Source organism: Syngnathus leptorhynchus, chromosome 20, assembly GCF_054491065.1.
Source record: "Syngnathus leptorhynchus isolate UIUO chromosome 20, UIUO_Slep, whole genome shotgun sequence".
Lineage (NCBI taxonomy): Eukaryota > Metazoa > Chordata > Actinopteri > Syngnathiformes > Syngnathidae > Syngnathus > Syngnathus leptorhynchus.
Window position 1 is genome coordinate 2,875,231 of NC_141214.1, and position 18,919 is coordinate 2,894,149.

The 18,919-nt window shown below is 40.2% G+C and overlaps 3 protein-coding genes across 8 annotated transcripts in view; 1 reads left to right on the plus strand and 2 right to left on the minus strand.

Moving 5' to 3' along the window:
• Window positions 1-4,443, minus strand: part of gngt1 (guanine nucleotide binding protein (G protein), gamma transducing activity polypeptide 1) — a 25,081-nt gene extending 20,638 nt beyond the window's left edge. Inside the window, exon 1 of the mRNA XM_085901329.1 lies at window positions 4,359-4,443. The gene's annotated coding sequence lies outside the window, so the exon portion shown is untranslated. The remainder of the gene's footprint in view (window positions 1-4,358) is intronic.
• calcr (calcitonin receptor) overlaps window positions 1-9,121 on the plus strand; it is a 12,352-nt gene extending 3,231 nt beyond the window's left edge. The window contains exons 9-20 of the mRNA XM_085901319.1: window positions 678-790; window positions 971-1,130; window positions 1,221-1,331; window positions 1,417-1,529; window positions 1,813-1,904; window positions 2,972-3,098; window positions 4,040-4,193; window positions 4,444-4,504; window positions 4,617-4,683; window positions 4,822-5,040; window positions 5,574-5,615; window positions 7,028-9,121. Of these exons, the coding sequence (XP_085757445.1) occupies window positions 678-790; window positions 971-1,130; window positions 1,221-1,331; window positions 1,417-1,529; window positions 1,813-1,904; window positions 2,972-3,098; window positions 4,040-4,193; window positions 4,444-4,504; window positions 4,617-4,683; window positions 4,822-5,040; window positions 5,574-5,615; window positions 7,028-7,246 (1,478 nt within the window). The 3' untranslated portion in view covers window positions 7,247-9,121. The remainder of the gene's footprint in view (window positions 1-677; window positions 791-970; window positions 1,131-1,220; window positions 1,332-1,416; window positions 1,530-1,812; window positions 1,905-2,971; window positions 3,099-4,039; window positions 4,194-4,443; window positions 4,505-4,616; window positions 4,684-4,821; window positions 5,041-5,573; window positions 5,616-7,027) is intronic.
• Window positions 9,122-14,443: 5,322 nt separating this feature from the next.
• The window catches only part of vps50 (VPS50 EARP/GARPII complex subunit), a 40,510-nt gene continuing 36,034 nt past the window's right edge, over window positions 14,444-18,919 (minus strand). The window contains exons 27-31 of one of the 6 annotated variants that reach the window (XR_015062996.1): window positions 17,504-17,625; window positions 15,702-15,891; window positions 15,330-15,484; window positions 15,124-15,200; window positions 14,814-14,862 (exon numbers count right to left, since the gene is read on the minus strand). Coding sequence is in view for 4 of the 6 variants with exons in the window: in XM_085901313.1 (XP_085757439.1) it covers window positions 15,365-15,484; window positions 15,702-15,891; window positions 17,504-17,625 (432 nt within the window). In the remaining 2 variants the exon portion in view is untranslated. Of the gene's footprint in view, window positions 15,485-15,701; window positions 15,892-17,503; window positions 17,626-18,919 lie in introns of all 6 variants that reach the window. The other 5 variants (XR_015062995.1, XM_085901313.1, XM_085901315.1 and 2 more) reach the window with 5 other exon arrangements.

Consider the following 18,919-nt stretch of genomic DNA (forward strand, 5'->3'; position numbering starts at 1 on the left):
TTCTTTCGGAGGGCCATTATGACTGTCAACCCAAATAAATGTCTGAGCACCTCATATTATCTAGAGTAAAAGCTACAAAACAAACTGACAAATAACTCATTTTCAAAAAGTGAAGACAATTTGCAATTCTAGTAATGACACATGAATTTGATGCAGAATTTGTCTTCGCGGGCCACATAAAATGATGTGGCGGGCCGTGTCTGGGCCCCCGGGCCTTGAGTTTGACACGTGTGAGATAGGTGATTCCCTGCTAGGATGAAGGGAAGGGTAGCGGTAAAGAGATGGCAGGCAGAGCTGCAGGTGGCGGATATGAAGGTGTTGAAGTTCACTTTAGAACTGACCAGGGAGGACAAGATAAGATATGAACTCATTACAAGTTAGAAATCTTAGAGACAAGGTTACAGAGACCAAACTTTGACAGTTTGAAAGTGTTCAGAGTTGAGCTTGTGTCCATATTGGTAGAAGGAGGAGAAGTAAAACACACAGTGTTAATCCTTTGATGGTCTAAACTGAGATTTTGTAAGATTTGCCGATGCTGAAACATAAGCCTGTGACAACTTTAGAGGCGTGCAGTTGGTGTTGGTTGAATTTTGAATGATCAGAACTGAGGGCAATTCTTCATTTCGGGTTTCAGCACGCAGTGTTGCATGTTTAATGCATTACTGTGCTCCTTTTAGAAAAGGCGACCAAGTACTGTGGAGAGGACGGGCAATGGTATCGCCACCCGGACACCAAGATCACATGGACCAATTTCACACTCTGTGCCGTCGACATTCAGGAAAGGCTGGAGGTATTGGCTTATTTGTTTTGAGTTTCTCAGGCATTCCATTTTTCTGGGTAAGGGGTGTTCTTTGTCTCAGGAGAAATAGAGCAGTCCAGTTACGATTGACTGAACGCCCTGAAAATGAAGAATGCGCTAACAAGCATAACCAAAGCTATTCCTACTCTCCAATCCCGACCGACCATGCAGGGGGCAAGCGCACAGCTCTCAGGGGACACGGAGCAAGACTTTGCCAACAAGGTCACAGCGGTGGACACAGAGGAGCAGGACCATGGGAGAACTAAAATCCTCGACAGCCAATACAAATGCTTTGAGAAAATGAAGAGTGATCCTCCTTATAACAAATCAAGTAATGACCTCTCTGCTCTTCACATCGGTAGCCTATGAAGTTTTGGTTTGTTTTTGTTGATTTTTTTTCCCCATTACTTCGGCGCGTCAGAAGTCTACTGCAGTCGCAACTGGGATGGCTGGTTGTGTTGGGGGGACACGCCAGCAGGAACCTACGCCTCTCAAAACTGCCCCAATTATTTTGTGGACTTTGACCCTACTGGTAAGCAGTTAGCCAGTATCATTAATTGTAATGGTCATTTTGTATGGGCAAAAAAAAAAATCTCTATTTATTGATATATGTACAGAAAAGGCCACCAAGTACTGTGAGGAGGATGGGCAATGGTTTCGCCACCCTGCCACCAACAGAACTTGGTCAAACTACACACTCTGCAATGAAAACACAAAAGCAAAGTTGCAGGTAACGCTCATTTTGTGAACAATTAGCAAGGCTAATTGTTTTAGAATGATATTTGAGTAACTTCAATTAGTACTTGTACTTTTACAATAATTTTAATGTCACATGACGTGTTTGGCAGCAAAATAAAAAGGGACCATGTCATTTTATTTTGTGGCCTTCCTTTTCATTTACACAATTGACTTGTTTGAAAATGACGAGTAAAAATAGAGTGTTTTGCGGGTTTGGGAACATTAATCTCTTTCCGTACTGTCACATTAAATGATATTTGTGTGTTTGTTTCTAGTCGGCGTACATCCTGTTTTACATGGCTATTGTCGGTCATGCCTTGTCTATAGCCTCCCTGCTCATCTCTTTGGCCATCTTCTTCTATTTCAGGTACTGTGACATTCTTGACACAGTTTGTCCTAATGCTGAGATGCTAACGGGAGCGTTGACCTCAAATGCTCGCTTGTCATTTTCCTCGCAAGGATTTGACTTGTTTTAATGGCCAGGGTCTTTTGTATTCAAGCACATTATGTTGATGTTTTTCAGGGGATTACAAGGTTTAGGGATTGTTAACTTAACTGACCCAAATCACATGTCGCCATGCTGGCTGGGCTTTATTTTATTTCGCTACTTAATTGAATGGCACCTGGAGTTCTTTTTGTTGTTGACTATTTCATTGAAATGGCTCTCCATCGGCTTTGCTATTATTGAACTTATCAATGGCATTTGTTGTCATTTTAACAGCAGCACTTACGGAGTATCTGGATTGTGCGCGACACGCTCAGGGTACTGCAAAACGTTCAAGACTATCATTCATATTTTAGCAGATGCAGGATCACTAATCATCAGACCTGCTCAGGGAGAATGAATCAACCTGACAAGTTGGATTTAGGCTTGTTTCTGCTTTCTTCTAACTTCAGCTTTCTTTAGAGCGGAATCCTTTTAAGTATTGGGAGGCTTGATGTTATGTTAGAGGATCCAGATGTGAGGCTTACGTGGGAATGTTGACGCTGCATTCCGTTCACTAAATAACATGCTGATCATTAAGCTCGGGTTTCTTACATAGATATTAGACCTAGCCTTTTCTTCACATGTTTCCAAAAGTCTTCTAAAAAAAAAATATATATATATATATAAGGTATATGCAGTAGCTACTTCAACACAAACAAAATACATTGAGGCTTGTAAGAGACGCGGAATACACTACGTAGGCTCAAGTTAATTAATTTTAATATTTTTGGATAGAAATGATTATACTCCTAATAAAGATCCCTCAAATGTAAGTCCGCAGAGAGCATTTTCTTTGACAGTTTAGCTAAAATGACATCGCTCACTGTTGACACACTCCTCTAGGTTCAGATAAGATTCTATCAGTGTAAATATTTGCTGCAACTGCATCATGCAGTCTTTCGATATCACCACGCTGACATATTAATCCTAATCATATCATCGCGCAGGAGTCTGAGCTGCCAAAGGATCACGTTGCACAAGAACCTTTTCTGCTCCTATGTGCTGAACTCTGCTCTGACCATCATCTACTTGGTGGCTGTGGTCAACAATCCTCAAGTTGTGGCCAGAAACCCTGTAAGTTTCCCCGTATATTAAATCTAGTCATGCTGAAATGTTTGAGCTGGCACAATTCCACAGTACTGTTCAATAAACAAATGCCACCGTCGATAAGGAAGATTAGTTCCACCGTGGGAAATTAGGTGTAACGTATTCATTATTCATGCTTAAAAAAAAATGAAGCTATAAAACCATCCATCCATTTTGTGTGTAGACCTTTTACATCCTCTGTAAATTATTAGTAGTCTATATTTGGAATTTGGGGCAATTATTTCTCGCCTGCAAAATGGGACAGTTTATCTGTCATTGGACTACGATTGTTGTTGTTCGGAAAATCCGTGGATACTTTATGAGTTATTCAAATCTCCAAAGTGGCCTCAGTACTTGAAAATAAATCTGTCTTGTAGGAATGCCTCGCTACCAGGACAGGACATAAATAAACCTTTTAGGAACTGATCCTATTTGGAACGAGTAAAAGATGTGAGTCAGCTCACAAAGTCATTTTGCTCAATCTCAATCTCAAAAACAAGCCTATTTGCATTTGCAAAAGAAAAATTGCAATTAGTTACGCCTGTTTTCTTGGCTCGTGACTTTGATCTAGTGATTTGTAGCAGCACACATTTGGCTGCGAGGGATTCTTCACAATTTTCAAGCGGTCAGGACACGAGGAGAATAGAACGACATGATCCGCGGCAGCTTGATTTGCAAAGCAGAACTTTGTGTGTGGCGGCAGACAAATCGTGCTCATCTGCAATTCAAAAAAGGTTCGGCAAGGAATATCTGTATTCTCTTTGGAGTCTACAGAAATGGAGGACAATTGTGTCAAAGGTTGAAGCTGGGTGTCTAATTGTCTTTCACTTGAAAAAGAGTATAGATAGGAAAAGTCTACACACCCCTGTAGGAACGCGAGATCATTGCGATTGAGCAAAATGCATGATACGTGTGGGCCATCTTTGCAGGTAGGCTGCAAGGTGTTGCACTTCTTCCACATGTACATGCTGGGATGCAACTATTTCTGGATGCTGTGTGAAGGAATCTACCTGCACACACTCATCGTGGTGGCTGTGTTTGCAGAGGAGCAGCATTTGCATTGGTACTACCTCCTCGGCTGGGGTGAGTCTGCGACTTCTTATTTTGATTTTAAAATGCTGCTTATCTAAACAATGGGCCTGTTCTCGACCTGAAGTGTGTGCTGGGCAGGGTTGCTTCATTATTTCTATAAAATGCCTAACCAAATTCCTCGACCCCATATAGAGTTGACGCATGCTAAGTACATACCGCTCGCTCACTGTAGCCTTGATGACAACTGGAAGCATTTTCCTTGAGCCCTCAAGTGGTTGCCATTTTCTTTTCCATCTCCAAGGTTTTCCTCTCGTGCCTGCCTCCATCCATGCTGTAGCAAGGACGACATTTTTTGATGACAAGTGAGTATGCCGCCAAACCTGTCAACATACAGACAAAAGCTCATTTGTGAGTGAGCATTTTTTTGCTTTGCACATCAGACCACACTTGACTAATGTGGTTTTTTTTTTGTAGCTGTTGGATGAGTGTGGAAACTCATCTGCTTTATGCAGTGCATGGTCCTATAGTGGCAGCTCTTCTTGTAAGTCTACTCTGTTCTATTTATAGCCCAGTGTCACAGTACACTGTCAAACAAATTCACGCTGGCTTATGATGAGACGATTCATTTGCATTTTGTGAGTCTCCATAAATCCTTTGCGGGTGTTCCCTTCTTCTGCAGGTGAATCTCTTCTTCTTGCTCAATATCATCAGAGTGCTGGTCACCAAGCTGAGAGACACACACCGAGCCGAGTCCAATATGTACATGAAGGCTGTGAGAGCCACGCTGATCCTAGTGCCCCTTCTGGGAATACAATTTGTCATCGTTCCCTGGAGGCCGGAGAACAGGCTGGCGGGGGAGGTCTTTGAGTACATCATGCACATACTCATGCACTATCAGGTATGTAGACAGTCATAAAGTTCCTGCCTCTAAATGAGGATTAATTAGCAGAGCAATCGCTAAGCGGTTGTGTGAATTAATCTCGAAAGAAGCAGTTTTGGACTCAATGTCGTGGAACAAAAAGCGAGGGAGTCAATTAACTCGTCACGCGCTTTACATTTACTTCAACGGGATATGGATTTTCCTCACGACCGAGCGTGTTCAAATTTTGATCTTGCTGATAATGTACTTTTGGGGTGTCTGAAAATTGAGTGTGAATGTATTTACGGTTTATAGATATTTGGAAAGCGCTTTCCCATGATAAAAAATCTTTACTATTACAAAAGTGAACTATATTTGTATCGCATGAGACCTTTTATGGGAAGCGCAGTAAATAAAATTGCTTTGGGGTATTCCTGTTAATGAAGCACAGTTGAGGTGGTGGTGGCAAAAACTGACTTTGAAAATGTCAAGATGTGAATTGAATTAAAAAGCACCTGCATATTTTTGTGAGTTGTGATGTAAATAATGTCACAATTGTAATTGTTTTGCAGGGTTTACTGGTGGCAATCATATTCTGCTTCTTTAATGGAGAAGTAAGTGACATTCATTTATATTCATATCGTAAAGCGAGACCTCTATTAGTACCACTATTGTGCAACAAAATATTATATTAGTAATGTCTGTTTTTTTTAGAATTCTTTTCTCGATAATCTCGTGGAGGGAGACGATAAATAGACCAGTATTCAATTTTGTAATGAGCAAATTAAGCAACAGGACAAATGAACTGCCTCTTTTTTTCAGCTCCACCACGTCGGTATAAATGCGGGGGAATTCCAGTAATCTTAAAAACATCGGTTCTAACCACAAATGGGCTTATAAACTAGTTTATAGAGGTGATAACTTTCAGTCAGGATGTTTGTGGTTACTTGCTTGACACATTTAGAAAGTTGAGATCTTTTTAGATATTCGCCTCAATGTGCAACGCTGGTAATTATTTATTAAATGGAGCTCAGATATAAACAAGTGTTTCTCAAGCGATGATAAAAAAAATAACGACAAGAAACAATGTTTTGCAAAGTTGTTGACAAATGAGGGATACGCATATTTTTTTATTTGCCAGGTGAATTTCAGTAGCCAAGCTGTTATTTTGTTCATAAATTGTTAAACTTAGCTTTAGTTCAGACCTTTATGGTCTTATGCAATCGCTGATGTCAAGACCAAGGTTTCAGTGTGAAAACTAAATGTGCTAAGCCTCACAATATAGTGTTTGAAAGTGAAATGGACAAGTTGTAAGGGGGAAAAAAAAACACAAGGTAGTATATGTTCCATGTAGAGAACGTTGCGGGGAAGAGATTTGAGCACTCAGCTTGTGCAATTAAACACAGAGTGGTTGTGCTCTTGTTTAAAATGAGGTCAGGTTCTCATCCATGCTCATTACAAAACATGTTGTCAAAAGCTCCAATCAATTCACACGAACAATGTTTGAGAGATGTGTCTAGAAGGGCGACCCTAAGGGAGGGTTCATCTTACACTGTCGCCAGAGAATCAAAATTGTTTGTTTCTTTTAACTGACTAATTGTGATCCCTTAATCAGGATTGACGGGGGCCGTGTTCCATTCGGCCTTCTCATTTAGTTATTTTATTTCAAGGCCAAACTGCACAACCAGCATTACGTCCACAATGGCGCCTTTGTAATGCGAGGTCATTGAAACAAACAGCGTTCACACTGTCTTTGTGATGCCAAGCGCATGGACGTGGACGTCCTCGTTGCTCTCTTGGCTCATGATGACAATTAGTTTTGGCATTTTTATAATGAAACCATTTTTGCATGAGTGTGTCAGAAATGACAGCATTAGTCGGGTCTTATATGCAGTACAAGATAATGAACGCTTTCGCTAATTGGGGGATGGGTGATTTCTCACCAATGATTATTTTAATCAATTATTTCATAAACTTCACAGTTATGTTTTGTCTTGTTCAAAATCCAATGTGTGCTTGTGTGCAGGTGCAGGCCGCTCTGAAGAGACAGTGGATGCAGTACAAGACCGAATGGGGTCAAAGACGAAAGGACCACTGTTCCATGCGCTCCACGTCCTACACGGCAACCTCCATTACAGAGGTTCCTCCCTTTATGTACCATCAAGACGGCAACAGCGAACACTTGAACGGGCGCCACACGGACGACTCTGAACTGGTGGCGCTGAAAGTGGGCGAAATTCCCTGAGTACAGCAAACAGCACGGCAACAAGTGCCACATGGTTGCGACTGAATCTCGGAGGCGAGTTTGTTTAGCCCTCGGGCCAAAATGTGGATGAGGGGTTCAAAGGGCGACTGGGAAGGAGTCACTTCTATCACTTTATCGCAGCTGCTTTGTGACAATGCCGATGCTTGTGAGACTTATGACGAGTCACACTGGTGGCGAGGAGACGGAAATAACTGTGATGACAATGTAATCTGTTCGAGAAGACGTGATGCAACAAAATCCGTTTGATTTTTCCCTACGACACCAAAGGGTACGGGATGCTGGTCAAAGACAAAAGGGGTACTAAAGACCCTTGTTGAAATGCCAGATTTTTGTGAGCTCAGAAAATAAGACCATGATAAATCTATTCAAAACTTCACAGCGCTTTTCATCACCAAATGGACAACATACCTTCAGTGAAGCAAGCTGGTGGCGGCTGTTCTTCATCTAGAATTGAGGACTTAGTCAAGGTGGAGGGAATTTTGAGCAGTTCCAAATAGGAATTAGTGTTAGTACACAACTGTTAGGAATCACCTAGAAAGAAGGAGAAAATGTCAGGGAAGGCCTAGTGGAACATCTGAATAATTTTTTGTGATGAATCAGAATCACTTGAAATGGTGGCATCCATTTAACACGAGTGCAACACAGCCACGTCCCCAGTTAGAGGAGGGTGAGCATACTTATGCAAACATCTCAGTTGTCTATTTTAATCTCCTCTTTCTAAAAGATTCAAAACAAAACGATTGATTTTGACAGAAGAAAAAGTGAAAACAGTTTATTTATCTTGAGATTTGAACAGGGATGTGTAGATTTTACATCCAATGCGCACACAACACAAACAGTAACAATACACCAGCATCACCAGTCTGGTCACATGCCACGAAATGTTACCAGTTATCATCAAGCTCTGGAATTGTGTAAATAGATACATGATTTTTTAAAATGAATATTTTGTTTTCTATTCCGATTTTATTATTTCTCATTCCTGAGTTTAGCACTCCTTGGTTGTTTTGTGATGCCACACACAAAAACTACTTTGCCATTTTTGCTGATGCTTAACATCATAGGCCTGAGAAGTAAGCGGAAGTTGAAATGTGCAAAAGCATACAAAAAATATTTATAGAAATATACTCTACCCCAAAGGAAGTGGGACAGTGAGGCCAATTTCTTTATTTTTGGAGAACACTGAGCAGGTTTGATTTTGACTTCAAAAGATAAATATGAGGCAAGAGTTCAAGAGTTCAGCTTTTATTTCCAGGTATTTAAATCTGGTTCTGACACAAAGCTTCATCGGAAGGCCAGGCTGGGATTTGCCAAAAAGTACACAGATGAGCTCCAGAAATTGTGGGCCAACATTTTATGAACTTGTTTGCCTCATACTCATCCTTTAACATCAAACCCAAATGATTCTAGTCTACAAGAGGTGGCCAACTTCCTTTAGGAATTAAGGAGAGGTAGCTCTTGTTTTTTTTAACCAGAAGTAGAAAAAAATGATTCAAAAGCTTTATCATAAACCACATTTGCTGTATTTACAAAAGTCATTCTAATGTCTTTTGTTGCAGGTTAGAAAAAAGATAGTGACAATCAATCTTAGCAAATGACCATCTTGTGATGAGTATTTATTTTATTAACAAGTATTTATTTGAGTAAATATTTCACTCCTTTTCAAAATAAGGGTCCGTCCGTGGCGAGAGCTTCTCTGTACATTATCTGCATATGTGGAAGTTGCCACGTTTTTTCGTGAGGCCAAAATGCATACATTTTATGATTTCTGCACTGTGACACCAGTTTGGTGAATTCCTGTGGTTTGTTTTGTCTCCTTGTCTCTCTCGGCTTTGACTGACATTGTTGCAAATGTGATGGTAAAGAATAATGTATTTTTTAAACGCTTGACTGTGTGATGTTTTCCCACCCCATTATAGGGATATTTGGCACAAGAACGATATATGATATTTTTTTACATGCTGGCTTTCAGTCTCATAGAACGACAGGAAAGATGAGAGACTTCGTATTTGTAGTGAGTGTAAATGACATTAGAAGGGCTATTTTACATTGTAGTACAGTGGTGCCTTTAGATAGGAGTTTATTACATACTTGTATCGCAAATCATATTTTCCCAAAATGAAACAAATGTAAATACCATTTACGCATTCCCGCCTCCTCCAAAAAAAGACAAAATTGTATATGCTTTTTACGAAGTACAATGACACGATAAATTGTAATCTATAAATATATCATCATATTTATATAGAATGTAACGAGGGAAATTTGCATCATAAATTGTGGCTTTTTCTGATGTGACTGGGGCACCGGGGGGCAGTATAATGCAGTCATGCAGGCAGTTTGAGAAGAGTCTCATAACTACTTTGAGTCAGTGAGCCGTATTACGATTAGTACTTTTTTTTACAGAGGATAAATATATTCTCATGACATCATCTGTCAACAAGTGTTGCCGCGCCGTTTATGTTTCAAAATCCATCTGTTACTGCCATATAGATGCTGCTACTACTAACCCATCAATGGCATTTCCCAACATGAGTTAGCATTAAGCTAGCAGACCTTAAGACTAGGTTGTGTTGATACATATTTTTTGTGTGTTCTATGTAATTTGACAATGGCCTTTCAACAGAAGTTGTCCTTGCGTAAAGAAAAAAAAAACCAACCTCAAATCGGATCACTCGGGTCAAGGCACCACTGTACTTCGGAACTCATATTTATCCAATCTTTTTTATTCTAAAGGCTTCTTTTATATTAACACACGTGCAACTGATAGCTGAAAGTAGGTTAGAATTGACTGACACCTCAAATCATAGTTGTTATCGTCATACCGAGGGCGCCACATTCACTCCTTTTACGGCAATAATTTCTGCCTTGCTAGAGACGCCAGTGTAAAATATGCAATTTCAGGCTCTGCTGCATCCTAATGACGCCGCCAAAAGAAGAAGACAAACTGTCCTCCTTTCAATTCATTCACTGGTCCTATGAGCTTGATGAGGTGATGATGAGGATGATGATGAGGATGATAATGAAAGTTTGTTGCCTGTGGAGCTACATTTTCATTCCACGGATAAAATACTCTCTTTTAACTCACACCGTAACAAAATGAATCCCGGAATGAATCTTACATTATATAATAGTACTCAAGTTGAATTGTATGCTAAGTGTTTTGCTTATGAGGGCTTAGTAGATGGGGGACTTCTTCTACAACGAGAACACAACACAGAGTAAATTTCCATAATTGCACATACCCCGTCATTATGTTTTTCTGCTCAAGATGGATGAGTGTGAAATCACATTCTGCAGAAAGTCCCAGCTTGGAATAACAACGTTGCAAGGTGGACTTGTGAAATGTCAGCGCTGGGCTTTGCCTGGCATTTGATGGAGTCTCCTGATGGCTTCTGTGTGGCAGCAACTGGCAGAAAATAGGCAATAAAAGTCAGCTTGAGTGGGTAAAACAAGAACGACAAAAACGAAAGGAAAAAATATCAAGCAGGTGAACAGTATGTTTGCCTCATCCATTGTGTCTGATAAATGGAAATATTTGGAGGAATTGGTTGGAGTCGACACAGTATGAGAAAGCTCTAATAAACTGGCATCACAGCAAAAGGAAAAGAAGCAAGTTCATATTTGCAAAGAAAAATCAGCTTCTGTGTACATAATTTGCTCCAACAAGCTAAATGACCTTTTCCAATATACCGCAGCTCTAATTAGACAGTGGATGGCCAAGAATTGAAATGAGGGAAGAGAGTTTAATGGGTTTCAAATAGATACATAATAGCTAGCTTCATAACCAAGTTTAAGGACATTATAATACATAAAAGACCCAAATAAGATACCTTACATAACAAAAGGTTTTTTTTGTTATTTTTTTAACAAAACAATTTGATTGTGGTGTAATTATGCAAAAACCTAGGACAGCTTGCAATAATGTGCGAGATGGGCTCCCTGCTGGGCTTCAAAGAAAGAAAGAGGAGAGGAAAAAAAAAAAATCAAACCATCAAAATCTTTCCACAGTTTAATCTGCAGCAAAGCAGCCATCTGGTCACAAGCGATAGGCTGACTGAGTGTGAACTTAACAATAGTGCCTGAGTGCATTCAAATAGTGTACTGTGTTGGTCTCAAACAAGTGCACTCACTGTTTCCATGGATGAATCATCAGTTCGCTCGTGAATGCTACCTGAATTCGTTCCTTATTGTCAAGAACCCAAATCCACAAAGCACACAATTGATATTTTCATTGGAGCTTTTGTTTGAATTTGATCTCACAAGTTTGCAGATCGGGGCAGAGATTGCTTTATGAAATAACTCCTCCTTCAGGATTGTATGGCAATGCTCATAAATAACCATAATAAATGAGCATTGTGTGTTCAAGCCCCTTGGATGTATTATTGGGAGACAATTCGCTCTGTATGATCATTATCTCAAGCTTGATATTATGGAGATTATGACGGCCCGAAGCTGATTGTGGATCTGCCATATTCATCTTACTCCGCAATGAAGCATAGGAATGACACACCCGGGGCATTCTTATAGTCCCAAAGTGGATGTGACAGAAATGAAGAAAAAGGGGCTTCTGTTATAAAGGACATTTTTCCAACTGTCTAAAGAGGAGGGAGCACTGTGGCAGAACAAATAATTGGAACTAATGAAAGTAAATTCTAGAGATATATATAAAAAAGGAAAATCCACAAAACAGAAAAAAAAAAAAACCATTAATGTAATGATTCTTACATTCTCCTGTCGAGGCTTCATTTGTACTTCATCAAGGAGATAACCTTCTCAATCACATTTTTCTTTCAGCTTGTGTTCCCTTGTCACATGCTAATGAGATTTGTAATGCAAAATGCTAATTATCTGAGCCCCGGAGCATTTGCTTGTTGGTGGAGTTTTTCCGTGTAGCAACTACTGTTTGCGCTTTGATTGCCCTTTAACTCACAACTCCAATTAAAAAATACAAAACCATGGGTGTGTTGTTTTTTTTAATGTACATGAAATATGATGAATAATGCTTACTTACTTACTTACCTTCTTTTGTGCTGTTTGTAAACTTAACGGGTGGAAAGCCCTCATCGTGCCAAGCGCAGAACAAGTCGAGACTGAGGAGAGGCAGGCCTATGAATAACAAGAAAAATACGCAACTATACATGATTGAGACCAGTTTAAAAAAAAAAAAGAATGAACATGCTATAAAAAGTTTGATTGAGTATGGAAACGAGCCACATTGGGCCAAAAAGTGTATTTGAGATGAAATTGTGAATGGAATTTTTTTTTATTACTCCTTAATGCTATAACAGCACAGCTTTGTCATAGTCAGATGGGTTTTTTTCCATGAAATTCTCATTATTTAAGCTGAATTTCTACAGTGTGCATACTGTCAAATAAGGAAGCAGAGCAAAACTAATAAGCCTGGAGCAGTTGTTGTTTTTACCAGTGAGCTGTTGTTTCTAGTTGAACTTTTCCATTGAGCTGTACCAAAGGCTGTCACCAGCCAAGAATAAAAACATTTCATAAATTGGGAAAACTTAGGTAGGAGTTGCAAAATCAGTACAAAAAGGTATATGGGCCCAATATTTTATGGTGCTATTTGAAAGAAATCAAATACATTTGACTCTTTTACAATATCTCATTAAAACCTTAGGCGTGTAAAACCATCTTTACTTTCTGTCTTTTCAATTTAGAGAATGATTCTGTTGCTTGCTTGGTAGGACGCTCAGTGTTGTTTCTCCTTCACAGATAAAATGCATTTGTAATGGCCATATGCCCACACTTCTTTGGTCTCTAATGGAGAGAAGCCAAGATTCTGATGGTAATTGTCAATTAAAGACAAGTTGTCATGGCGCCAAGTGCGCTCAGGTTGTGTTAAACCTTCAATTGATGCTGACACCTACTTTCAGGATTCTTTCAGCGGGCCACAACTTTCGCTTTTATTGGTAATGACGCATCGAGCTGCCCGGCCTTTGTCATCATGGCGCGTAAAACATGCGCACAATAAGAGCAACATGAGAGAGCTCTGCACAAATTGGAGCATGAAATATTGCTCTATATGGTAATGCTGCCTGTGAAGCACATTTTCAACACATGATGAGATTTGGTACATGACCTTAGTGTTGTGTAGATGATGATGTATTGTTTTCATTACATCGCCATCCGCTCACAATGCAAACAACTTCTCGGTCACTCTGAGGTTTCTCTTCCCTGCCTCGAGTTCAAACGGAGAATTTTTATCCAGTGGAACCTCAAGCGTTTACCCGTGTTGTCAGCGTCGAGTGCGCCGCTTGCGTTCAAGCGTTTTCGCCGCTCTGCTCATGTCATCGAGCGCACGCAACGTTTGTTCCGCCCGAGCTCAGCTAGTCAGGCAGCAAATTAGCGGCGGCTGCTCGCTGGAACAACGATCTCACGGCGTTGTTTTCACAGTTGAAGCAGCACATCCAATTAGGCGTCTTCATCTCTAATGTCACTCAACAAGATAGCAAATTACTGGCATTAACTTATTTATTAACAGCTAAATCACAGTGTTTATTTAATTAACCAGAGCTGTGTAAATAAATCAACTCCCAGATAAAAAGTCATATAGTGGGCTTCATGCATTATTTCCAGTTATTGTAGCGAAGACGCTACAAAAGTCACCCTTTCTATTCTCCTGTCCTGAACTCCGAGCTGAGACAGAGAATGGGTGAAGTGCAGCAAGTAGCGCGATATATATATATTTACTTGAGTATCGATTGAAAGTATGAGGGTCACAGGCGACAACTCGCCGCACCTCTCGAGATACGCACCATGAATCATGCATGGCCTTCTTCGTCATAATGGATGTGATGACCTGTGCAAATTCTCTGCGTGCCTCTTCCCATTTTCAGCCTGATAAGAGCTTTGACAGTGCAAACAACTGGAAAATAGTGTGGGAGGAGAGCAACTAGTGGAAGAAAGAAAGTGAAGTTACTCGTGTGATGCACGTGTTCAAAACGAAGCCGCCGCTCAAGTAGTGCCTCAAAGTTTGCTAATGACTTAATTCCAGAAGAAAAACACATCTCTCTCACTGTGTATTTTTGACTTGAACGTGAGCAGCAGGCGACAAACAAACAGCAAGCCTGAGGGGCGGTAACCACACAGGAAGCTCCATTAATTTGGCTGACAGCATCCAGCTCCTGTTTGAGGAGGCGCATGATTAGAATGGAGCACGGCATTACAAAAAGGTATACACTGTATTGCTGCCATACACACCAAAGGTTAACCATTCATGAACTCTCATTATTCAACAAATATAAGCAAACAATTCAGCGCAGCATGTGTGTATTACTAATCTGTTTATTAAGGTAGAATTATTCTGGTTCAACCATAGTTCCGGCTCTGACAAACTGGTTATTGTTAAGTACTATTTGCATTTGTTTTAATTGAGGAATTACACCATGATGGTAAACCTGCTTGTTAGATAAAACACCAAAAGAAGACAAAGAGCTGGAAATGAATACAGACTTTGATGAAAACATACATTTTGCACTTTTCTACTCTGAAGATGATGCACGATTAGGAATACATACATACATTGACTCTTTTTTCTTCCATTTGCAGTATTCCTTTGCAAATTCCTAACATGGTGCCTGGAAGGTAAAATTACATCATTTCCACATAAGGAATGCAGTCAATTTTAGGTGTGTGTATATATATATATATAATCTCACTGTTAATCATAATTATATTAAAGACTCTTGAACAAAACAAACAAGAAGGCAAGCAGGAGTCATTCAAGTGCAAATTTCTAGTTATCATTCACTGGAGTGCTTGAACAACAAATAAATCATCATCTAAAAAAAATAAATGTGAACCAGCATGTGATTTTGGAATGGATACACAGTTCTCACCTAATTTATTACACGATGAATTCCAGCTTTCCTTATGGTTAACTGGAAAAAAGACAAAAACTGCAGGGAAGTTCTGACTAAAACAAAACAATGAGGTTAAGGAGCGTTGCGGTACAGACATGAAATATACAGCAACTTTTACTACATCCATCATACAAAGCACTTGGTTAATGTCAGAGGATTCACATGTTAAAATGTTTTTTTACATCTCATCACGCTGCCTGGTACATTTGGATGCAATCTATCTCTTGGGTCTGTCAATGTCATCAATGGCAGCCAGAAGTTTCTGGCGGGCTTTCTTGTTTATGTGGGAGCCCAGACAAACATTCACCAGGTTTGCTAGCTGCTTCATGGAGTACTCCTGAAAAAAAAAAAAGAGAAAAGAAAAACAAAAAGCATGCATTTTTAGGCAAAAGATTGAGTTTGACAACCAAGCCAAAAAAAACAAACTAATAAATAAAAAATGAAAATATATTTCTGATTCCATTTTATTAGAGCAATGGTGGTTGCCCTCAGGGTATCATGAAGAAAGTGGGACACAGTTGTTGGCATACAAGCATGACTAGAGTTGCCCTTACCCTGTGGTTCTTGATAAACTGCTCCATATCATTTTCCGTCAGGTAGTACGCCTTGATGTAGGTCTCGACAAACTCCTTATCAGGAATGGGCCTGAGGTCTGTCAGTTTCTCCAACTTCATCAAGAACTGTTGGAAGTCCAGCTGCATCAGGGCTCGACCCTCGTTGCTGCATTTCTTCACATTAGCATAACTACAAAAGGGGCAAGAAATAGGAAATTCACATGTTGTTGTGTCTGGTGGTCTCATTATTTGACTCGTGCCCCACTAAACGTGGGAAGGCCCCGCTCCGAGTTGCCAGCCGCATTTCGCGGCGCTGCCCTTGCCAGATGGCACGGCGCGGCTTTCATTTTCAAGCGGCAAATCACAGACCCCCTTGTGCCACGGAGTCGCCACGAGCCAAATGGTGCTCGGAACTCGCTGCTGAATCTCATCAGAAAACTGACATTAGCCCAATTTGGACTGGCTGTGCCTGACTGCAGAACAGTTCCACTTGGTTCTTTTAATGTAAATGTAAATTTAAATTTAACATGAAGTGTCCGCCTCTTCTTATTTTATCTAGCACATCCTAATTTGACAGCCTAACCGAGCTATTAATGTTTACATTAAATTACATGTTATCATGAAACGATCTTTTATTAGAAGTAGTTTGTATGTGGTTAAGTTTAACCTTTTGCTGTTTAGATAAACAATTTGCTGTCAGGAAGTGATTGGATGAGGTTGTTATGATTTCATGATGAACCATGGCCTGGCATCTTACCTTATCTTCTCAAGTAAAAAAAAAAAAAAGAGACCTCAGGATGACTTGCCGCAAGTCTCACGGAGCGTTATCTTTGATCAGCATATGCCCTTTAATGCCTCTCAAGAAAAAGCTTTGATCAGCTGCAGGGGAAATTGAGCAAAATGGTTGCTTACCTGTTTGAAACAGTTACAGGGGAAAAAAATTGCAGCTTTTTTCATTGTGAGGATCTTAGGGAGCCACAAACGTGAGCGTCGGAGAAAAACGGGAGTTGCAGGCAAAGACATTGAAATTTAAATTTCATTTACACAATGTGAGGAAAAGTGCATAAAGTTCCCCTTTCCTTGTGTGTATCCTATAATGCTGATTTTATTTTATTTTTACCTTAGCTTTTGAAAGCACCTGACACCATACAATAGAAGGCGTTCAAAATCAGGTTGACTGCAGCCTCGTATCTGGTTTAGACTCAGAAACCATGAGCGCGATCACACCTCAGATATAACAAACCACTCCACACGTCCACTCAAATACAAGGACGCAGCTAGTGTTAAAAAAAAAAAGAAACCACACACACTCATACCCTTCCTGTCACCTATCAAAAGCCATATCTGGTGCTTACAAGCGAAAAAAAAGTGATGAAATGCACTGCAAAGGGATGTGTCAAGAGCATTTTACAGTTAGCGCAAGTGGCCGCTGTCATGCAATTCCCGAATGAGTCTGGAGGAGACGGCAGCAGAGCAAAGCGAGGCAGACGGGATGAATGTAGAATTGTTTTGTGAAAGGGCAATCCCAAAGAAACCTTGCAAAGTGATTCTCGTGTGCGGGCTGGACGTAGATTGTATGCGCGCAGAAGATACTTAGATTGATGTTATGTGGACGTCAAAATATGTAAATGCTGTCTTTTCATATATGTGGAACACTCACTGGACACTTCATTACGCATACCCAATCCAACAAATGGTGAAAGAGCAAATGCAAGGTCATAGATGTGAAGAAAATTGAATCAAAAAAGAGATGTTTTGGAAGATCGAAAAGGTCTGCTACACATGGGTCCAAATTATCTTACCCCTCTACCAGAGTCCTGTTGGCCAAGCGGATGCAGTGCTCCCACAAGACATTGGAAACAGGAAGTGGTATGCGCACGTGCTTGGAAACGTCGTCCAGCCGCATGTTGAACATCTCAAACTCCTTTTGTATAAGAAAAAGAAGAGAAAAAAAATAGTGTCAATTGCCTTTTTGTCATACTGGAACAGACAAACATAGTGCTTATGTCTTCTTGTTGGAGTTGGAGTGAGTTGAGGAGTTTTGTTTTGTCAAATGCAGCGCTTTGCCGCAATCGTCTCGCAACATATTGGTATTATTTTACACACATATAAATAATCATGTAATGCAGCTGGAAAATGTACCCTTCAACCTTACTTTACCAAGGAAACCAGCTTCATGGAAAAGTAGTTGGGTGCACACCGGGGTGTGCAGTACGCGGTATGGATGGTGGCTTTTACACTTGCGTGAAAGCAGCCCTGCTGTGCGTTCATCATGTGCACGCCCTCATCCATTTATGTATACCGTATTCATACATATATCTGGCAGGCACAATTTTCTTCTTTTGAAGACCATATAATACAAGATGAAAGAATGTCTATTCAGATTCACGGTCATTCGGGTCAATCCACCAAAGTTGAATGGGTGTAGCTGGACTCTTGAATTCAAATTACTGGTCACAAGTCAATCACAGTGATGACAATTAGGTTCCCATTTACACTTACAGTGTATTCATTTTTTTTTAAAGTCCCCACACAAGCCAAGTCTACAAAGAAGGGCGAGAGCTGGGCTCGAACCCAAGACTGATCACTACAGCAAAACACAAACAATAGAAAATCGGGAACTTGATAGCTGGCACGCACAACTGTATTTAACTTGGGGTCTTAGAATGAGCTGTTATCCACTCTTAAATAGCCTCACCATAGGTTCTTATTTCAGCATTTTGTCAATGAAGTCATTTGGAGGCGACAGCATCTCCATGCCACTTTATATGCAAATCAATGTCATTGTTGAATGCTGGTGATAAACCTGAATTCATGAATAAAATATCTCTCTGTGTGCAGTGTAACCCAAAAAAAAGTGGTGGCACGCGCGTTTCAATCAATGCATACGGCACAATGCATGCATTATGTGTATCTGACAAGTTGTTCGAGGGGCTTATTAGAACCCGATGGGGAGAGCTACCAAGTACATGCTAGTTGTAATATCAAGTGGACCATTTCGACACCGTAAGGATTTAATCCCGGCCAGTGACTCGGGGGATTGCAATTTAGTTCGTGAACTAAACGAGTTAGCGTTGAGATCTGTGAGGCATGCAGGAATTCAAGAGGTGAGTTGAAGTTCTTTTACTGCAAAAATAGTTTCCCCTCGAAGTAGAATGTTTTATTATGTATGACTCCATTCATAAATACATAATCTGTGGACGTTTAGGTGGAGGTGT